We start from the raw sequence: 19,922 nt of genomic DNA, 5'->3' as shown, positions 1-19,922 counted from the left end.
AAGAGTATTTTTGACATAATTGATCGCGAGAATAAAATAATGATCGCATAAAATTTGGAACTGTGATCTTTAAAAATTATTTTAAATTTTTTGTAACTTTGTATGTTTTGCGATATCGCAGAATTCATAATTTTTTCTCCCTTTCAATTTGATTTTCTCTTTTTATTGTGTTATTACATATGTATCCCAGCAAACACCAAGTAACAGTTATATAATTGTTAGTTATAATTTCCTACTCAACAATATAATTGTTATCTAACACTTAACAGTTATATAACATGTAACAGTTATATTGTTGAGTAGGAAATTATAACTAACAGTTATATAACTGTTACTTGGTGTTTGCTGGGATATAATATACAATATTATATACATATATACACTGTATATGTATACTACATGTCCTTGCATTATATACAGGATGTCCTAAAAGCATCGAATTATATAATTATGTATTAATAATTTTAATAATTTAAGTTTCAATAATAAATAATAATAATTTATAATATTTAAAATTTATAATATTTAATTTAATTAATATTTAAATATAATAATTAATATTTAAATATAATAATTATTACTTAAATATTTAAATAATTTAATTTTAGTCATTTTAACAGATTGAATTTTAAAAAACTGGCCAATTTGGAGACAATTTTTCTTCGGCAAAATCCGAGAGATGGTATTATGGGACACACTATATTATAATAATACAGCAAACATACTATACTATGCGATAGATTCGTGCGAAATGTGTTAGGAGGCGCCACGTGTTCGCCCCTCTCCCTGTCAACTGTCAAATCGACGAGCGTTGTTTGTATACGGAATTTATCTCGCGATTTAGCGTCGTCACGAGGGAGAAAGAGAAAGAGAGAGAGACTCCCGATCGAGATCGAGTTGTGTAGCTTTAGGGCATCAGGTTCGTATACTCGTATAACGCCTCTCTTTCGCCGAAAGCGAGGCGGATCTCGCTCGCAAGACCGGCCCCGTCATCAGCATCCCTGATCATCCACCACAGCCACCACAACCGCAACTTTCTGTCACTTCTCGGCTTTACCCTACCCCCCTCTGTTTCCATCCATATACATACATGATCTGCCGGGCGAGTGAATTCCTCGCGCGATCGACCGATCCTGGATCCTGGGATCCTGATCCCGAAGGAATCGTCGCGACTTCTCGTTCGCGCAAGGGTTACGAACTAGAGACCTGCTGCCCTCTCTTGTTTCCCTTAACCTATATTAAAGGATCAATGACTGAATGTTATATACGCGCGAAGGACGTGTGTCAGCGCTTGTCAGATCGCGAGCGAGCGAGACACGCATGAGTTGATCGTGCCTCTCGAAGGCTTTATTTTTCGCGAGATCGCCCACTTTGATGGGAACGGCGAGCGATTAGAGCGTGTCGATATTAGATGAATTTCCAAAGGATCGCGTTTGGATTAACGGTTTAACAATTGCAGGATGAGCCGTACGATGGATGAGAAGGAGGAATTAGTGAAGAAGGCCTTATTTAGTTTCGTTAGGAAACAGGTGCCCACTGCTCAATTGAGGTACAAGCTCAAACTTTGATTTTCCGAAATATTTCTTATTTCTTGTCTTTCATGGAAAAATATACCAGGGTGGATCGAAAAGTAAGATTCACTGGTTATATTTTATTGTGATTTTTAGTTAACATTTGTGCACAAATTGGATTTATTGTGTTAAAAATATAAGCTAATGATTACCTTTTAATGTAATCTTTGAGAGGAGATTGATACACTTGTCCTCTCTTGACAAGAATTTAAAGATTCTTCTTCAGTAAAAATCTAGTTTTTGATGTTTAAATTAATCATCAAATCAACATCAAGGCTTTTACCAAGAGGGAATCTTCCAATTCATATTAAAGAGAATGCATCAATCTTCTCAAAGACTATATTGAAAAATAATTATTAGCTTCCATTTTAACACAATAAGTTCAATAAGTTGTAATAAAATAAAGAATCTTACTTTTTGATTTATCCTAGTATAAATTGATAAATCTTCTTTTTACTTTTACATTAATTAAACGTTTTTTGTTTTAGCTTAATAGACGACATTGTACTAAGTTATGTAGTGAGTATGGTAGAAGAAAGTGCGTTGGAGGAAAATTTAGATGTGGATGGATTGTGCGAGATGGTATCCGCTTGCCTTCCCGAGTTTTCCACTATCGAAAAAGAGGCTGTATCAAAATGGTTGCTGGACGTGGAAAGTAAATTGAAACAAGAAAGTAAAGATAGTGAAAATTGTCAATCTCACAGCGATCCATTGAATCACATCAGCCTCTCCGCTCTTTTGCCAGCTGGTACGCAAAGAATGCGCATTCATCATCTGTCAGAAACGAGCGATGCCGGCAGTGATTCTAGCGGAGAATATTTTTCGGAGGTAAGAAAAGCATCACTTTAAACGCCTTCACAAATCTATATAAATTTCTTTGTATCATTATAGGAATCTTCTTGGCATCAGGTTGCTCTGTTGCAAGAGATGTTTCCAGCAGCGAGCACCGCTGAAGCCAGGCATTGTTTGGCGGTGGCCGGGGGTGATATAGCAAAAGCCGCGCAACTGGCGTTACATCGTCAGGAAGCAGGTCAAAGTATCGTGAGCAATCTTACGTTTTTAACGGTAAGATGTTTCAATTCTTTTAATTGTTATCTTTTTAATATAAGAGGGTGTCTACTCAAATTATGTAAAAAAATTCTCTAAAAGTTTTTTGATCTTTTAGGATATTTTTGTTCAAAATTCCAGATAACGACAATATTTTAAAAATCTTTTGCAACTTCTAAAAATTTTCTATAGCATGCGTTTTCTAATACTTTTACAAAGGAAAACCATAGAGCCACTTAAGTTTCCAGTGCTAGACTTGCAAATATATTGAAAAAAAGTGAACAGGTTTCAAGTGAGATAAATATTTTTCATTCTTTTATCATTAAAAAAATTACAATAAAGAATATATATTGCATTCAATTTTTTTTTTAATTTTTTGAATCCCAGAGAATAATATAAAATTCCATGAGAATTCCCTGATTTTTCCAAGTATAAAAAAAATTCCTGAGATTTCCAGGCATAGACACCCTGCAATATCTCCTGCATGTACATCGAAATTACCAATATGCGTAATTTCAATCATTTCAGCCCAATGGTCGTAATAAAGCGAGATTGAACGACGAAGAGCTGAAATCTCGTATCATAGCACGATATAGTTACGTCGACAGAGACGATGATTGTCGTGAACATCGTCCAGTAGCGCCAAAAACAGAGCCCAAGAAACTGGTACGATATCTCGATAATAAGATCGTAAGTGTAAAGGGTGAACGTTACACGGAAGTGCGAAGGGGTGGCGAGGACGAAGATGGTAACGAAGGTGGTAGAAAGAGAGGTCATTGCCGTCCGTAACCAGTCCCTTTGCCTCCACCCCCTGATCCACCCCCTTGGAGGCATCTGATTTTCGATTGAATTTTAGGTCTTTTCCATCTTACTCGTATAGGAATATAGACAAAATATCGAATTTAAACAGACGTAGCATTTTTGACGTTTAATTTCTATATAATGCAGCCTATGCAACTCTTGGAATCTCTCACATGTTTCAACATTAATTTGTTGATTAATTTACTGCTGTATTATATATATGACTATAGTTTTTTACGTTATTAGTTCAAGTGGACTCGATTAATCATTTAATGAAATACCCGTTTTTTCATTTCTGTGTATAGATCATATTTCTTCGATCGAGCGTGCAATGGCCGTTAAGATATTTATATCTATAATTAGAATATATATAATATTACACAAATGCATTAGTTATTTTGTTCTGTTAATATCAATGGTATTATCAAAATTGCAAAAAGAATAATTTTAATTTTGACATATAATGTATATTGATCACAATTATTTTTTATTTATGTACTTCTAAAGTCTTAAAGTCGAATTTATCTTTTCGAATAAAATACTTATTCGGCTCGTTATTAATTTTATGTATATTAAGATTGTAAAAAAGATATACGCCTGATTTAGAAAATAATTATTTGTAAGTTGTTATGTAAAAAACAATTCTTACGTATGTTTTATTATTTAAGCTGGCTATTGTAAACTCGGCACTTGACTTAATATCCATTCCTCTTATTCTATTCTGATAGGAATCATGTTGTATTTTTCAAGTTTATTTATTTTATATAAATGTAAGAATCCTCTTCAAATTATACGAAGTTCTTCATCAGAAACAGTACATCTGTGTAATTCTCTTAAATGTAAAGATATGAAAAAAAATAATTAGTATAAGTTTCAGAAACAAATATGATGTAGAAAATATTTTTCCCTCGAGAACAGAATGTGCCAAAATTATAGTACATAATCGAGAAAAATTGTAGAATTCATCTCGACAATGATCATTAATATATAAATAAGAAAGTATATTTCATTTATAATAAAATAAACTAAAATTATTTAAGTTGTTAAAGAAATTATATATGAAGTATACATATCAAGAGTAATTTATTTTTTCATAAAATATATATTTTTTTTATATATATTTATTAGCAGTTTTTTTTAAATATAGTAGTAGAAAATTGCCGAGATGAATTTGATACTATTGATAATACAAGATTATATTAGACTTTCATTTAAATATAAGAAGCATATGTTATTAACTTTCTAATAACTTTTATCAAAAATAAAACCTGTGAAAAAATTTTATTTCATATTTTTTGTTTATTGTATTATTTGTCTGTCACTTGTGTGCCACAATTTTGGATGCATTCTTATTCTTATTTTAGCTTTTTTACGATCTATAACTTTATTCTAAACCTATAAAGCTATTTTATCTAATTTAAATTAACCATTAAAATGTTAAAAATGTGTAAATTTTAAATTACGTGTATAATGCTCTTTTTGTATCTTCAATCTTGGAAAATTATTTAGGTATTCTGTTTCTGGTGAACCACTTTGTATATAGCGTTAAATAGAATTATTTAATTATATTAGTGCTTTGTAAATGTATATGAAAATCTTTCTAATATCTCACTTATATATTTAAAATGCTTTACTTATATTATGTAAATTTTGTGAAAAATATTGTTTCTTATGCCTGCATTACTAGCAAAGTATGATTAGTGTGAAAAGTGATTTATGAAAATATACCTGAAATGTATTTAGTCAAATAGCAGCGTTCATGTCATGTAACAAATTAATCCTTTTTCAACTGCATTCTAGTAAAATGTATTATATATTAGATGATATATAAAAAAGCAAGAATTTTTATCCGCACGTTTACTCATTCAAAAATAATTGTTCAAGCACAATTTAGTAAGTCAATATTATCTTAATAATATGTAAAGAAGAATTTTCGCGAACAAAAGCACGAATAATTGTTTATCGAATAATCAAAATCGGAAAGATATAAATTGTAAAAATCATTTGCAAGTGCAGGTGTACCATCATACATACACTGTGTCAAATGAATTAGACATACAAATATATTAATATTGCAAAAATAATTACGAAATTGTAGATTTCGAACATATTGTAGTCATATTTAGTTGAAGGCGAAAATAATCACCTTTTTAGGCGGGATAAAAAGTCTGCTTAAAATTGCGCCATAATATTCGCCAGTATTATTATTCTATTATTATGCTGCTATCTTGCAGACTTCAAATGTAGTCATATAAACGTAATCATTAAAACGTTAGGTCATGTATAGAATGATGTAAACTCGATACTTATTTCAAAATCTATATCTTGTATGCGTAGAAAAGTGAGATAGTAATTACTTCCAAAAGCAGTGAAACACAATTCAAACCAAAGTATCTATTTGTTCTACATCTATTTGTTAAGCCTTTTTTTCTTTGCTTTAATATTAATGAACAATGTAGTCGTATACTCTTTACGAATCAAAAATAGCGATTTGTGTATGTATCGTTTCTTTAAAAAGATTGAAATTGACAGGAAATTTTAATTTTATAAAATAATTTGTTTAACAATTATAAATGTGTTTCAGAAACTTTTTGTCTTGTTTTAAAAAAATCACGTATACAACTATCAATCTTTTTATCATGATTGAATTTATTTTTTAAACCCAATATATATATATATACATATATATATGTGTGTATATATATATATATATATATATATATATATATATATATATATATATCCAATATATGAATTTCTAATATTATTACTGATAATTGTGCACTCACATTGTGTGAATATAAATATATTTGCCGAGAACTAAATATACTCTATCGTCGATCCATAGATTCCAAAAATAATTTGATAAAATCGTTTCAGAAATATGATAAATGAAAAAAAAAGATTGATGTTACAAACAATAAGGATTATTTTAATTTTAAGCGAAGTCTCCGTAATGTCCTTTAATGTAATATAAAAATAAGCACTTTGGCTATTAATTTTTAACTCATTTGATGTGAACTGTTGAAGTTGTGTGAAAGTAAAATGTAATTATATAATTATATTTGTCTTTTAATATACTAATATATATATATATATATATATATATATATATATATATATATATATATATATATGTATATACACATATACATAGATATATATCATCACATGCCTAGACAATTAATAACGTTTATAAGATCGATTAATTCTTTCTCTTTACCAATTGATTATCATTTACAATATAATGTATAAAACCTATATAAAATTTTCAGCAATATTTTTCTTCTTTATAACTTTCTAGATCGGGGAAGGCAAACAAATTCTGGAAAATATATAAGGTGTGTAAAATTAGGATATTGTGTTTTGTAACGGTGAATAGAACTTTGAGGCCTTAAAGTTCAAAAGAAAAATCAGATTTCCCTTTTGACTTGTAAATTTACACAATGTGCGATATATTTTTCGATCTGTATTGTATGCAAAGGAAAGACATTTTATATTTGGTAAATTTCCATACATATGTTCGATCCATTAATCGATTTATCATTATTTTTCCATTATTTGTTAACAAAAATAATATAAGTGTTTCAGCAATCCATTCTACTTCTTTCTTCTTTCTATCTTTTTAATTAAAAACATAAATTATACATGACATTCTCTCATCTCATTATCTCTTTCACTTATTAATAAATATGAGATGATTATTAGATACATTAATATTTTTATTACTTATATATTCTTCGCAATACGTTCTTGCATTTATATTTAAGTCGAAGCATTACGCTTATTGCTCAGTTTTTGTGTGTGTGGCACGTGATAAATAAATATTCTCAAAATTAATTTCATATTTGACTCATGCATACCTCAAATATAAAGATATTTATAAAGTAATTTTGAATGATTCAAGAGTAAAACGATTTTAATGAATATTATATCTCATAAGAGAGAAGTATTAAAGTGAAATATGTATGCGTAATATAACTAATTTAAAACTTTTATCCTTGTAAGAGATTCATTAAGATTTATTTATTATTAAATATTCAAACTATAAATTTTTCTTGTTCATGTACATATATGTACTTATACATTTGTATACTTGGATATAAAACTCCCACAACTAGATGTTTCTACATTTATCTAGAAATGTGATTTAATTGGGATCGTAGAGCTGCAGTTCTGGACGATGAAATAGTAATCTTTGTCATTAAGAGAGATAGCATCTGTGAAAATATATAATGCTTAAGAATACTTTCTCAGAAGAAAATTAATATTTGTGTAAATTCGAAACTAGATTTTATTAATGCTGTGAAATTATCAATAACCATGTTACGATGGGATTTTTTGATTAGCAAGAGCTTTAAAGTAGCGTGTTTTTTTTATATATCACATCATTCACACAGATACCGAAATATATAAGAGAAGATGTATTATATTTATTTTTCCAGATCTGTCTCAAAAGCTGCATCATACATTTCCAAAAAGAGATGCTGCTATCTCTCATAATGATAAAGATTACTATTTCATCATCCAGAACTGCAGCTCTACGACTCGAATTAAATCACATTTCTAGATAAATGAAACATCTAGATGTGAGAGTTTTATATCCAAGTATACAAATGTATAAGCACATATATGTACATGAACAAGAAAAATTTATAGTTTGAATGTTTAATAATAAATAAATCTTAATGAAAATCTCTTACAGGGATAAAAATTTTAAATTAGTTATATTATGCATACATATTTCACTTTAATACTTCTCTCTTATGAGATATAATATTTATTAAAATCGCTTTAGTTAAATCATTCACCTTATAAATTTGAGTTATGCAGAAGATTAATACGATCCTTTTCTTGTATCGATGAATGTTAGTATTCATGTCAATTCAAATCTTGCATTAACTTACAGCGTTCCATTGATAAACTATATCCTATTTATATATTATAATATGTACTGCGCTGTGAAATTGTAACATGCAATCATTAAATAAATATCTTAAGGTATCATTGTGGTATAATGCAATTGGTGTCTGCAGATCCATTTAGTCAAATATTATAATATACAGATATGATAGATATGATATTTCAATATATTATAATACATAGATATAGTTTATTAATGGAATGCTATAAGTTAAAGCAAGATTCAAATTGATAAGAATACTAACATTTATCGAAACGAGAAAAGGATGGTATTAACGACTCTTTTACCTAGTTTTTGACAAGTCTGGAAAAATAAATAATACATCTCTTATATTTCAGTATCTGTGTGAATGATGATGTGATATATGAAAACACACTCACGCTATTTTAAATTTTTGCTAATTTATCAGAAAGTCCATCTTAATGTGGCTATTGATAATTTCGCAACATTAATAAAATCTAGTTTCGAACTTATGCGAATATTAATTACGACGAATTATAAACATTAAACGTGAAGCTTGATGATGTCGTTATTTAAAAATGTATCCTATTGTAATGATATATGTAATAGGCGTCATATATATATCGCTGTGAAAATTTGTAGATTTGTAAATATAGAAAAATTGTCTGGTGAATACACTGCGTGTTTCTCAACCACGTCGTAAAAAAAAAAGTAGTTCCAAGAGTCTAGAGGGGGAAGATAAACTCGTCGCGCACACGAGTTTATTTTTTCTTTTTTCGCGGTTTGTCTTGAGGCGCCGGCAGGTTCTCCTGTTTCCGCTTCGAGGTCGGTTTCGTCCCCAAATTGCCGCCTTTCTTTCTCCTCTCTTGTCTCTCGCGTTCCTCCAGCTCCTGATTCTCGCGCTCTATCAGAGTTATCAGGGTGTTGCAGCGACGTTGTAGCTCCAACGCCGTGCGCGACTTGACAAACCAATCGAAGCGGAATTGGGGCGCCGATCTCACCGTAGCTCGTAGCTCCTCGTACACGTTCTCTTTGTCGAAGCCGAGTTTGTGTAGCATACAAACGAGAAATCTGTCCTCCTCCTCGGTGTAATTCTTACCCTTGTTCGTGCCATAAGCTATCCTGAGCTGATGAAAGGGCGCGCGGTATCTGGCCATCTTGGCGTCCAGAGCCTTCTTGATGCCGGCGCGTCTCTGGATCTTGGCCTCGCCCCGCTCGATCTGCGCCATCACGCGGTCTATATCCTGGAGCTCGTGGCAACGTTCCCAGAAAACGGCCGAATACTCCATTACCTCCTCCGGCGTTTTCCCCTCGACCTCCTTCGCGATGTTCTCGATATCGTCGCGGCCATACTTCTCGTTCGCTTTGATGAACTGATTGAAATCCCGTTTGGTCCAGTTGGTGAAGCCTTGAAGGAGCAGCTTCTCCTTCTCGGCGATCTCCTCGTCGGTGAGTGGCTGAGCGTCATCGATCTTACGCTGTTCTTCCTTCTGTATCCGGGCGGCGTCCGATCCGAGTTCGGGGTTCTTTGGGACTTTGTAGCCGACCGTCTGCCTGAAATAATAAATCTCCTGATCCAGCAGTTCGAATAATCGCGGTGGAAAAAATTGGAAATCTTGCACTATCGGTTGCTTCGGCGGCCTCGGTGCTTTCGGTGCCTTCGGTTCCGACACTCTCAATGCTTCTCTGAAATAAGCGTCGACCGCGTAATTGGCTTTACGCTCGCGCTTCGGCGGCTCTATCCAATTGCCTATCCCGAGGATCTTCTGCTTCTCGCGGTAATCCTCGCCTTCGAACTGATACACGGAATCAGTGGGTGCGTCGACAGTGAAATTCCGCAGTGAGGATTCACCCAGACTCTCCAGTTTCTGCTTCATCTCCTCTGTCTTGGCTTCACCCTTTTGCAATATAGTGTCTATGTCCTCGTCGGTGATTGCGCTGTCCTTGGATGCGAACACCTCGTTCGCGCCGTGCCTGATCATGTTGAGCATCTCGTCCTTGTTCAATGCTGTCTGCTTGGCGTCGACCAGTCGTCCCTGCTGAATAACGAGCTTGTCCAAGCGTAGCTTTACCTCGGCCCGCTCCACGATCTTCTCCTCCACCGTGTTCTCTGTGATAAATCTGAAGACCCGCACTTGCTTCTGCTGGCCTATACGATGCGCGCGGTCCATCGCTTGCAGATCCATTTGTGGATTCCAATCGGAATCGTAAATGATGACCACGTCGGCGGTTGCCAAGTTGATACCTAGGCCACCAGCGCGAGTCGACAACATGAAAATGAACTTCTCGCTGCCGGGTGCGTTGTACTCGTTGATTTGTCGCTGACGATCCTCGTGAGCGGTGTTGCCGTCTAACCGACAATACTGAAAACATCTCCAGTGACAATAGTCCTCCAGGATATCGAGCATTCTCGTCATCTGACTGAATACCAAAACTCGGGATTCTTGCTGCTGTAATTTCGGCAATAACTTATCAAGAATTACCATTTTGCCACAATTATAAACGAGATGCTCATCAGTAGTGTACGGTGGTCCGGGCTCAGCACCGTCAAACAAATACGGATGATTGCAGCACTTACGCAGTTGCATCAAAATGTTCTGCAATCTCATTTTCTCTATTTTTCCTGCGCCGTTCACAATATCTATGTCCTTCATCAATACTTTAGTATACCATTCTCTTTGCATTTTACTTAGACCAATGTACACTTTGATCTCTTTCTTGGGTTTGAGTCCCTTTTCCACTTCAGATTTTAAACGCCTCAGGAGGAACGGCCTAAGGACTGCGTGTAGCCTCTCGACCAAAGAATTATCGCCTAGAAAACTATTTGTATTAAACCATGAGTCAAAATCGTCCGAACTATTGAATACATCTGGCAGAAGAAAATTCAATAGGGACCACAGTTCGTGAAGATTATTTTGCAGCGGTGTGCCTGTTAATAGAAGTCGATTAGTGGTTTTGAACTCCCTGAGGATCTCCGACAGCTTGGACTTTTCGTTCTTTATTCTGTGAGCTTCATCTATCACCATATAACGCCAGTTGAACTTTTTGAATACTGATTTCTCCTTGATGACCATCTCGTAGGATGTTACACATACATCCCATTCGCCAGGCATCATTACATCTCTGATAAAGGTATTTCTAGTCTCTGCGTCTCCGATGAGACACACAGCTCTGAGGCTGGGACACCACTTCTTAAACTCATTCATCCAATTAGCCAGCGTCGACTTGGGAACGATGACGATGTGAGGACCAGGAATGTTTCGAAAGTGTTTCATGTATCCAAGAAGGGAGATGGTCTGTAGCGTCTTACCCAGACCCATCTCGTCCGCCAGAATACCGTTTATACCATGCTCGTAGAGCGATATCATCCAATTTAAACCGCGTATCTGATAATCGCGTAACTCTCCGGACTTGATGTAATGCGGAGAGGATTCGAAGCGCGTGGTAGGCGCCACGCTGGCGTTACTCTCGGCCAACAACTCCTCATCCTCCTCCTGTTCGGTCTTACGATGCCTGTGGTCGCCAGAGTCGGATTTAGGTTGATTCTCCGGTTGGTGTTTTCTAGGCCTGCCGGCCTTGATCTTCAACGGGCTGCCAGCCTTGTCCTTCTGATTGTTCGTCATAAAGTGCGAGAAGATCTCGGTCTGCTTCAGCAGGTAGTCGAACCGCTTGCTGCGATCCGTCTCGAGTTTCGTCTCGAAGTCACCGCCCCTCGACGATGTGGTCTCCGCCGAGGATCCGTTCGAGTTGTCCCCGGTATCGCCGGTGTCCGCGTTCTCGTCTGCCTTAGACATCTTGCTCAGCTGGACTACCTACGACGTAGGCTCGTCTTTCCGGAAATGAAACCTTCGCCTTCGCAAATATTAGGTATCTCAGCGACTTGTACCTGACGATCAACTTGTTGGCCTGTCTCGGTTAGATCGTTGTCGACGCACCGCGTCTACAGCATCAAACACCGCCGTGGATCGCCATTTACCGCCATATTGCGCTTATCCCTCCAAAATTACTAGAGTAACTGCACTCGGATCGCGGACGTTATCAATTTGCACAAGGTTCGCGTTCGACATACCGATTGGCTGTTGACTAGGAAGTTACTAGAGTATTGATGGGGACCCTATTTAGATAACCAATCGAAATAAATCTTTATCTTAAAGTACCTTTTCATACATAGATGTCTCTTCCATCGCGACATCTGCATATTCTGTCGATATGATATATTTTCTGATCTTTGATTGATTGTCATAATAATATTGTTGATAAATATCATTTTTTTGTGATATTAGACATAATTTTATTTTGCAAAACCTTTATTTTTGCACAAAAAAATATTAAATAAATGTATTCTTATTTTTTAAATTCAAAATGAAGAGGTCAAATTAAACATTTATCATTTTGAATTCGCGAATATATATCGCAATTTTTACTTTTATAAATAAACTAATTTTAATAAATAAAAAAATATTATATATACTTATTCAATATTATTATTATTAAATATAACAGTATATGTGTATTTATTTTAAATAAATGAATAAATATAAAATTCTATATATGTAATTAAAATACAAATACAAAAATAAATTAAAGTACAAAGAACACATTAAATATATAATAATAATAATAATTTATTGATATAAAACAATTTAAAATATAAGTAATTTAATTCTAATTCTCTTAATAAAAAAATATAAGTAATTCAATTATTAAAGAATATAAATCCCAGCAAACACCAAATAACATTTATGTAATTGTTAGTTGTAATTTCCCACTCAACAATATAACTGTAACGTGTTATGTAACTGTTATATAACATGTAACAGTTATATTGTGAGTGGGAAATTATAATTAACAATTATATAACTGTTATTTGGTGTTTGCTGGGATATATCTAGATAAACTTTAATTTTTCAATACACAAAATATTTTAATAGCAACTGTCGCGAGATGAATTAAAGGATGGGTCATGCAAAACCCTTATAATTTATTCCAGCTTTAAAAGAAAAAATAATATTTATTATTAATAATTTTCCAATTTTCGGAGTCAATCTTGTCGAAAATGAAGTATCGTATGCGAAGAAATTATTCTATACTTTTGACCTCTTTTTTATTTGTAAAATAATTACAGTTGTCTTAACAATACCCTAAATACGTATATGTATTCGCACTTTTGGCGCCAAGTCGTCATCGACGTTTCCTGGACGACCAAGGTATCGCGGTGGCACAACAATAAAGGCATTTCGAACAACGTAAAGAATGTCTTTCGTCGAGCAGCCGTTTTTCGGACGCGAAATCGCGGTGCCAGCCAAGCTGCCGATGATCCTGAAGCAATTTTGCAAAGCCGCGATACGCACGCAGCCTCACGATCTTCTCAGGTGGTCCGGCTCGTATTTTCGCGCACTGGCTGACGGCGAAGAGCCCCCGGTCAAGTCGCGACTCGAGTACCCACCGCCGAGTACAGCCTCCGGTTTGACGTTGGGATTTCTCAGAGTACTGCTTCGACAATTTGGAAGTATGATGCGAAGTGTCTCGATAATTTTATATACCGGATGTGTTTTTTTAATGACAGATTCTCTGGCTAATTTGGAGACGATTTTTCCTCGACAAAAATGATGAAACATAATTTTTCAATAATTAATTAATAATTTTTTAAAATTAATCAATAATTTTTAAGCGATTGAAAGGGAAAGTTGCTTTTCGTAAATTAAATTTTTAAATTAGAAAGTTAAAAGATTAACAAAATTATATTCTTTGCTTAATTTTGGAGATGAAATTTAATAGAAATTTAATAAAATTTTAATTTCAGTTATCGAGGTGCAAAAATTGTAAATTTGCCAAAAATGATGATTTTTCTCGACATTTTCGTCGAGGAAAAATTTTCAAATTTCTTTGAGAATTTATCACAAAAATGATTTTATCTATCAAAAGATGAATACTTTGTATATTTTTTTCTAATCTAAATAAGTTGCTAAGAAAATAACAAATAATGCTAGAAACTGTAAAAGAAGAAATTATGAGACAAAATTTTGATTTGATGGAGATTTTTTTATTGTTAGATAAACGATACGATATTAATTTTTCTAATATGATAAATCGTCAACTTATAAAAATATATCTAGCTTACCGAAAGAGGCAATATTATGCACTATATATTTGTGCAATATTTTCCAACCCTTTTTACAAGCGATCGAGCGAATTAAGCGTAAAAACTCAATAATCTTTTTTTTTTAAATATTTGATATAAGTCATTATTGGTCACTGCATCTTGCAGTTGAGATACAATTGTCGTTTATAATTATAATAAAATTTTTTATTGTTTATGATATATAAATATAGGATATTTATTGATGATTATGTGATTATTGCTATGTAAATATATTTATTATATATATAATAAGTAAAACAAATTTAATTAATTCTCTATATAATTAAGACTCTATTAACTATAAATTCCTTCAGATTACAACAAGACATTACCCATTGAGATAGTTTTACACCGTTGGGATTGTCTCTGCTTGGATCGTAAGGATTTCGACGCGATCGTAACAATCGGAAAATTTCAACGCACATGTCAAGTGAAAAAGTTTCTGGCTATAGCGGTGGGCCTTCTTGGAGCTAGTCTCACCGAGACAATGATCCTGATTTGTCAATTATTCACCCATGAACCGGATGGAGGATCCGCGATGATCCCGCTCACTTTATTCATGGAGACATACGAGTAAGAATTTAGTGCGCCAATTTAGTTTCTAATTTCAGCTATTAATTTAATATGCCATCGTTTGAATAATGTTCGGAACAATATTAGATATTTAGCAGGACTCGTTTGTGACGGTAGCGAGAAAAGTGCACGCGATCGAGATGCGACAGAACGTAAAGACAGCTCTGTAGATCGTACCTCCATAAATAGTCAAGATACCGACGTGGACATTAATTTGGATTCGGAATTAATATCCAAAGATGAGATTGTCTCATCGAAAAGTACGATTATCGACTATGATATTTTCTTCCATTTTATCATGTAATTTATCTATTAAAATCCCTTTTTTGTAGCCGACTTGTCAATAGAACCAATGGTAAATAGTTCGTTCGAGAAGGAACTTGATAACGAAGAAAAGGAAACTGATATTTCTTTGGCTAGTCGAAGAGACGACGATTTCACCAGCAATGATTGTTCAAAAAATAAAAATAATACAATCGATAAGAAATTCTGTGGAATTGATAATGTTAATAGCGATGGAAGTCTAGTTTTTGAAGTTGAAAAAGACGGAGAGATTACGTGTCATTTAAATGTACCAGGTAGTTTTGTGTCTTTATATGTATAGTGGGGCTTATATGTATAGTGGGGGGCTTGTCGAAGTTTGTCTTGATACGAAATCAAAATATAGGTATAGGATCTCGATTACCAGCTGAGCGAATCGCAAGTGTAGCGACGTGGATGCTCGAGTGCGCAAAACTTCAAGAGGGCATGGTGGGACCGCGAAATATTCGCCACATAAATTGTCCATCTTTACACGAATAATTATCATGGTCTTGTACATTCCATCATTTTATAACAATAGATATGGAGAATACAACTGTAACAAAAAAAGAAAAATAATGTACATAAGTGTGGCACGTTTGTAATCTTCAGATACATTTATTACTTGTGTATTTTTTAACATATTCTATTATAGTTTTCAGCCTTTTATTAAAATGTAATTATATAAAAGAGTATTTATTCCATATCACAGAGAAATACAGTTATCTAGTTTTAGAAAATGTCAAATGGAAGTCCTTATCCTACAGATCTTTCTACAAATATTATTCTTTTAATTAATTATGTTAATGTATATATATATATATATATATATATATAGTTATCAGTTTTCCGTTAAAAAACTTTACATTCGCATATGGTTTAGATTTATTATTAATTCTTCACACAAGAAATGTAGATAACTCTCGAGTTCTGCATAATCTACGTATATGATGATAGAATATGTGATAAAATGTAAAGGAAAGAAGCAATGCCACAAGGCATAATAATAAATTCCTAGCTTTTGCACGATTCCCTCGCCACTCAAGAAGCTCGTGTCTATGAGAGAAACGATTTCGATACTGCGCTGGCAATTCAAAACTACTTCGCAACGGATATAACGAACGATAGAAATCATTCAACAAGGCACGAACGACTTCATTCTCGGAATGCCTAATAGGGTCCATATCGTCATTCAAGCAAATAAATTTTCTGAAAAAATAATTACATGAAAATCATTTCTATATGTGTTTAACATATATTATACATATACATATATATGTATATATATATATATATATATATATATATATATATATATAAAACGAGATATATACACATACTTGGGATCTCTCCGAATTTCATCCAGCAATTGTACCGTTGAAGAAACATTGCTGGTCAACATCTCAAAAATTTCATTTTTTCCAGCTTTTATTATTTCATGTGAATACCGGCTACTTTCACCGAATTTCGATTGCATTTTTCTAGACACTGATTCACAATTCAATATTAATTCCTTAGAAACTATTGGCTGCAAAAAAATAGAAAAAAAAATTGTAATTTTGTTTACTGTTCAATCACATTCAATATTGAACAATTATTTTAAAATGCTCTATACTTACGAGAGTAGAATCTAGGTATCTTTCTCCAGGTGGGACATCAATAATTTCTGATAAAACAGTGTCATGAGAACAATTTGTTATCGCATTTTCAAATTCCATGACCAGATTATAATCTAGCGGTAATGGATATAATCTTGATAAAAGCGTTCTTATCTCCCTATCTGACCAAGTTCTAAAAACATTGATTTACTAAATAAGCTAAATAAATAATTACTAAATAACTTAATTTACTTAATAACTTTAATAATTATAACTTTGTTAATTAATGACATGCTGTTTCTTACCGTGATTTGTCAGTGTCAAACATATCAAATATTTCTCCGATGGGTACTTTTCGTTTTTCACTGGACAAAAAGTAGAAGTAAGAAAATGCGAATTGCATGTCTTCGGAATCTCTCACCTTATGATTAGACGTTTTTTTAAACTCAAGCTTGAATTTCTCTTGCATGTCATTTACAATCCATTTATCTATTAAATGTGGCATATGCGCTGGTACTTTTCTTCGTTCGAGACCATAAGCGACATTATATATCTTATTAACATATAATAAAGATTCCGCGTAAATATCAAGTCCTCGTATATTGTGTTTCCATTGATTCGAATATGCGAATTTACCGAACTTAACAGAATTGTTGGATGGTGCGAGATTTATGTCATTATGGTAGCGTCTCAATTGTTCAACATGCTTAGCAGTTTTGTTTAAAAGATTTCTGCGTAAAAGTTTAGAATATACAGGCTGAAGAACACCTGCAGATTTATAGATTTTTTTATCATTAGATTTTACATATACATTACTTCGCACATACAATTCCACATTACCATTATTTCTGAAATCATCAAGTGTGTCAATGGGCTTAACAGTATTGAGATTATACAAAGGCAACATTTGAACTGTAGACACTGGCATATCATTCCGTAATAAATCAACGACATTTTTGTCATGTAAGATATTAATTAATTCATTATTATTGTTCTCACGAGAATCTTCCAAATATTTGTATAAATCATCGCTTTTTTCTTTTATAGTCTCGCTATCAATAGGGACAGTGGTTGTTTGACAATCTCCACCTACATTATTGTTAGGACAATTATTTAGATAATATATATTATAGTTACATATATATATGTATATTATATTTATATACACAACTCACACAACAATGTTATAAAATTATTTAATCACCATCAAACTCGCATAATGTAGTGTTACAAGCGTGATCACAGGATCCATCGCCGACCCATGCCCATGGACATATGTCAGAGCAATCTGGAACCCACCATGCCAAGTACACTTTTTGTCCACCTGCTTGAGTTATAAAATCTTCCGGCCATACCTCGGCACCTAACATGACGTCATCGTTAAAATATAGAAACTTGTCAGAGATTCCAGGTATTCTAAAAGAATACAAAAATGTTGTTGCATATTTGTATATATTTCATCATATAATAATATGGATTCATATATATTTCCAAGCACCTATGAATATGACTTTCAATAGCGGGACTAGAAAAAGTTGGTAAATCACTTTTATTTAAAAAAATATCTTCATGACTGACTAGAGTCATCCGAGGATTATCCATATCGAGCCAACTTGGTATTTGGCCATTGGTAACGATATAAACATGCCTCACCCAGGGTGCATACATTTCCAATGATCGCAACGAATAGCGTAATTCGTCTTTATCACTAAATCTCGATGCTGCAGTGCTAAGATCCATAATGGGAACATGCTTCTGAAGATTTTCTAAAAACACTGGATCGGAACCATTTACCCATGTATAAACCACATCTATAGGGACATGTTGGCACAATTTCTTCTGGAAGGATTTTCCTAAGATATTGTCATTGAAAGAATGAAATACTGCCTCGTATTTTTCCTTGCTCCATGTCAACCATACCTAAAGCAAGACCTCTATTCATCAAATACTTCAACATGCAAAACATTGACATTAATTATCATTTATTATATATATGTATGTATGGTATATATATATATATATATATATATATATATATATATATATATATATATAACATACATATAACATATATATATAACATATATATATGTATGATGTAGTTGTTATATATATATATATAACAATTATATCGGATTATAATATTAAGGAGTAACCAAACATTTTTCAATGAACAATAACAAAAACTAAAAAAAGTTTAAAATAATTTTTATGAATTGTACGATCTATCATGTGCATAAAAAAAATAATCATTATTCTAACCTCTCCAAAATGTACTATGCCAATGAATATGCAGGTAAATGCCACCAATATCACAAGCAGGGAATATTTATATGAAAGTAAATCGTAACAACGTCGCTGTATCAACTTCCATGTGCTCATTATATTAATAAAAATATTTGATGCAATTAACATTGCCCGACTTTATCAACTCTCAAAACCATCTTTAGGTAATCCCTGAAAGCGATACACCCTCACGTGGACATGAAACTACGAAGCCAATGTCCACGAATGTTCTCAGAGGGTAACATATAATGTGCACAATCTCTGGTTTTGTTCCGTGCTATGTGCACGAAACGCCGGTGTAGCACTAGTGCTATATCAAGATGCTATAGCAAGACGCTTATGTATATATTTAAATTAGTAGTAAATAAATTATTCAAACACGAAAGATACTGTAATCTTCCAGTGTAATGTTAATATAAAGATGAAATAAATATATATATTTTTATTTACAAAACACAAAATAACTACTGTGGGATGAAAACATTTTTAACCATATTCCTATAAATCTTCTTAATTAGCAGTAAACTAATCTTTGATATTTATTAATCATTTTTTTAATTATTTAAAAATTTAATTATTAATACATGTATAGAATTTGCTAAATTAATCACTGATTTTTCTGAAGATTTTATAATTAAGATTCCAAAAATATAGATGTTGCAAAATTTTAAATGTCCCTTTCTTTAATTCTTGAATTTCTCTTTCTTGAATTCTTTATA

The 19,922-nt window shown here is 32.9% G+C and overlaps 4 protein-coding genes across 6 annotated transcripts; 2 read left to right on the top strand and 2 right to left on the bottom strand.

Annotated features, from left to right (window-relative positions):
- The first annotated feature begins 765 nt into the window (after positions 1-765).
- On the top strand, positions 766-6,481 carry LOC145973099 (CUE domain-containing protein 2). Its single transcript, XM_083102288.1, has 5 exons — positions 766-919; positions 1,460-1,549; positions 2,060-2,399; positions 2,463-2,636; positions 3,147-6,481. Exons 2-5 carry the CDS (start codon positions 1,461-1,463, stop codon positions 3,405-3,407), a joined length of 864 nt encoding a protein of 287 aa, XP_082958414.1. The 5' UTR covers positions 766-919; position 1,460; the 3' UTR covers positions 3,408-6,481.
- Positions 6,482-6,873: 392 nt separating this feature from the next.
- Iswi (nucleosome-remodeling ATPase imitation SWI) lies at positions 6,874-12,303 on the bottom strand. The gene has a single exon (XM_083101927.1). The coding sequence runs from the start codon at positions 12,096-12,098 to the stop codon at positions 9,066-9,068; it is 3,033 nt and encodes a 1,010-aa protein (XP_082958053.1). The 5' UTR covers positions 12,099-12,303; the 3' UTR covers positions 6,874-9,065.
- A 1,176-nt stretch (positions 12,304-13,479) lies between these two features.
- LOC145973004 (ropporin-1-like protein) lies at positions 13,480-16,069 on the top strand. Its single transcript, XM_083102107.1, has 5 exons — positions 13,480-13,813; positions 14,761-15,019; positions 15,107-15,279; positions 15,352-15,597; positions 15,687-16,069. The coding sequence occupies exons 1-5, from the start codon at positions 13,558-13,560 to the stop codon at positions 15,818-15,820; spliced, it is 1,068 nt and encodes a 355-aa protein (XP_082958233.1). The 5' UTR covers positions 13,480-13,557; the 3' UTR covers positions 15,821-16,069.
- On the bottom strand, positions 14,661-19,406 carry Gnptab (N-acetylglucosamine-1-phosphate transferase subunits alpha and beta). 3 transcript variants are annotated; one of them, XM_083102105.1, is made up of 8 exons: positions 19,180-19,405; positions 18,416-18,837; positions 18,122-18,333; positions 17,758-18,006; positions 17,223-17,685; positions 16,939-17,110; positions 16,660-16,847; positions 14,661-16,528 (listed from the first exon to the last, which is right to left on the bottom strand). In XM_083102105.1, the coding sequence occupies exons 1-8, from the start codon at positions 19,330-19,332 to the stop codon at positions 16,219-16,221; spliced, it is 2,169 nt and encodes a 722-aa protein (XP_082958231.1). In that variant the 5' UTR covers positions 19,333-19,405; the 3' UTR covers positions 14,661-16,218. The 3 variants fall into 3 exon arrangements, with proteins under 3 accessions (XP_082958231.1, XP_082958230.1, XP_082958232.1); XM_083102104.1 differs by having other exon boundaries at positions 17,223-18,006; positions 19,180-19,406; XM_083102106.1 differs by lacking the exon at positions 19,180-19,405 and having other exon boundaries at positions 17,223-18,006; positions 18,571-18,807.
- Positions 19,407-19,922: the final 516 nt, after the last annotated feature.

Source organism: Camponotus vicinus, unplaced genomic scaffold (assembly GCF_025532165.1).
Source record: "Camponotus vicinus isolate PSW18456_S1 unplaced genomic scaffold, iyCamVici1.0 SCAF_6, whole genome shotgun sequence".
NCBI lineage: Eukaryota > Metazoa > Arthropoda > Insecta > Hymenoptera > Formicidae > Camponotus > Camponotus vicinus.
Note: the sequence above shows the minus strand (reverse complement) of the source record. Positions and strands in the feature narration are given on the sequence as shown.

Bases quoted from the DNA above. Each gene is read 5' to 3' on its own strand.
- LOC145973099 (XM_083102288.1), top strand. From the start codon at position 1,461: ATGAGCCGTACGATGGATGAGAAGGAGGAATTAGTGAAGAAGGCCTTA. The intron at 1,550-2,059 runs GTACAAGCTCAA...TTTTTGTTTTAG, and splicing joins GTGCCCACTGCTCAATTGAG to CTTAATAGACGACATTGTAC. The intron at 2,637-3,146 runs GTAAGATGTTTC...CAATCATTTCAG, and splicing joins GCAATCTTACGTTTTTAACG to CCCAATGGTCGTAATAAAGC.
- Iswi (XM_083101927.1), bottom strand. From the start codon at position 12,098: ATGTCTAAGGCAGACGAGAACGCGGACACCGGCGATACCGGGGACAAC.
- LOC145973004 (XM_083102107.1), top strand. From the start codon at position 13,558: ATGTCTTTCGTCGAGCAGCCGTTTTTCGGACGCGAAATCGCGGTGCCA. The intron at 15,020-15,106 runs GTAAGAATTTAG...GAACAATATTAG, and splicing joins TTATTCATGGAGACATACGA to ATATTTAGCAGGACTCGTTT. The intron at 15,280-15,351 runs GTACGATTATCG...CCTTTTTTGTAG, and splicing joins TGAGATTGTCTCATCGAAAA to CCGACTTGTCAATAGAACCA.
- Gnptab (XM_083102104.1), bottom strand. From the start codon at position 19,332: ATGTTAATTGCATCAAATATTTTTATTAATATAATGAGCACATGGAAG. The intron at 18,007-18,121 runs GTGATTAAATAA...ACAATAATGTAG, and splicing joins TACATTATGCGAGTTTGATG to GTGGAGATTGTCAAACAACC. The intron at 16,848-16,938 runs GTAAGTATAGAG...ATTTTTTTGCAG, and splicing joins GATACCTAGATTCTACTCTC to CCAATAGTTTCTAAGGAATT.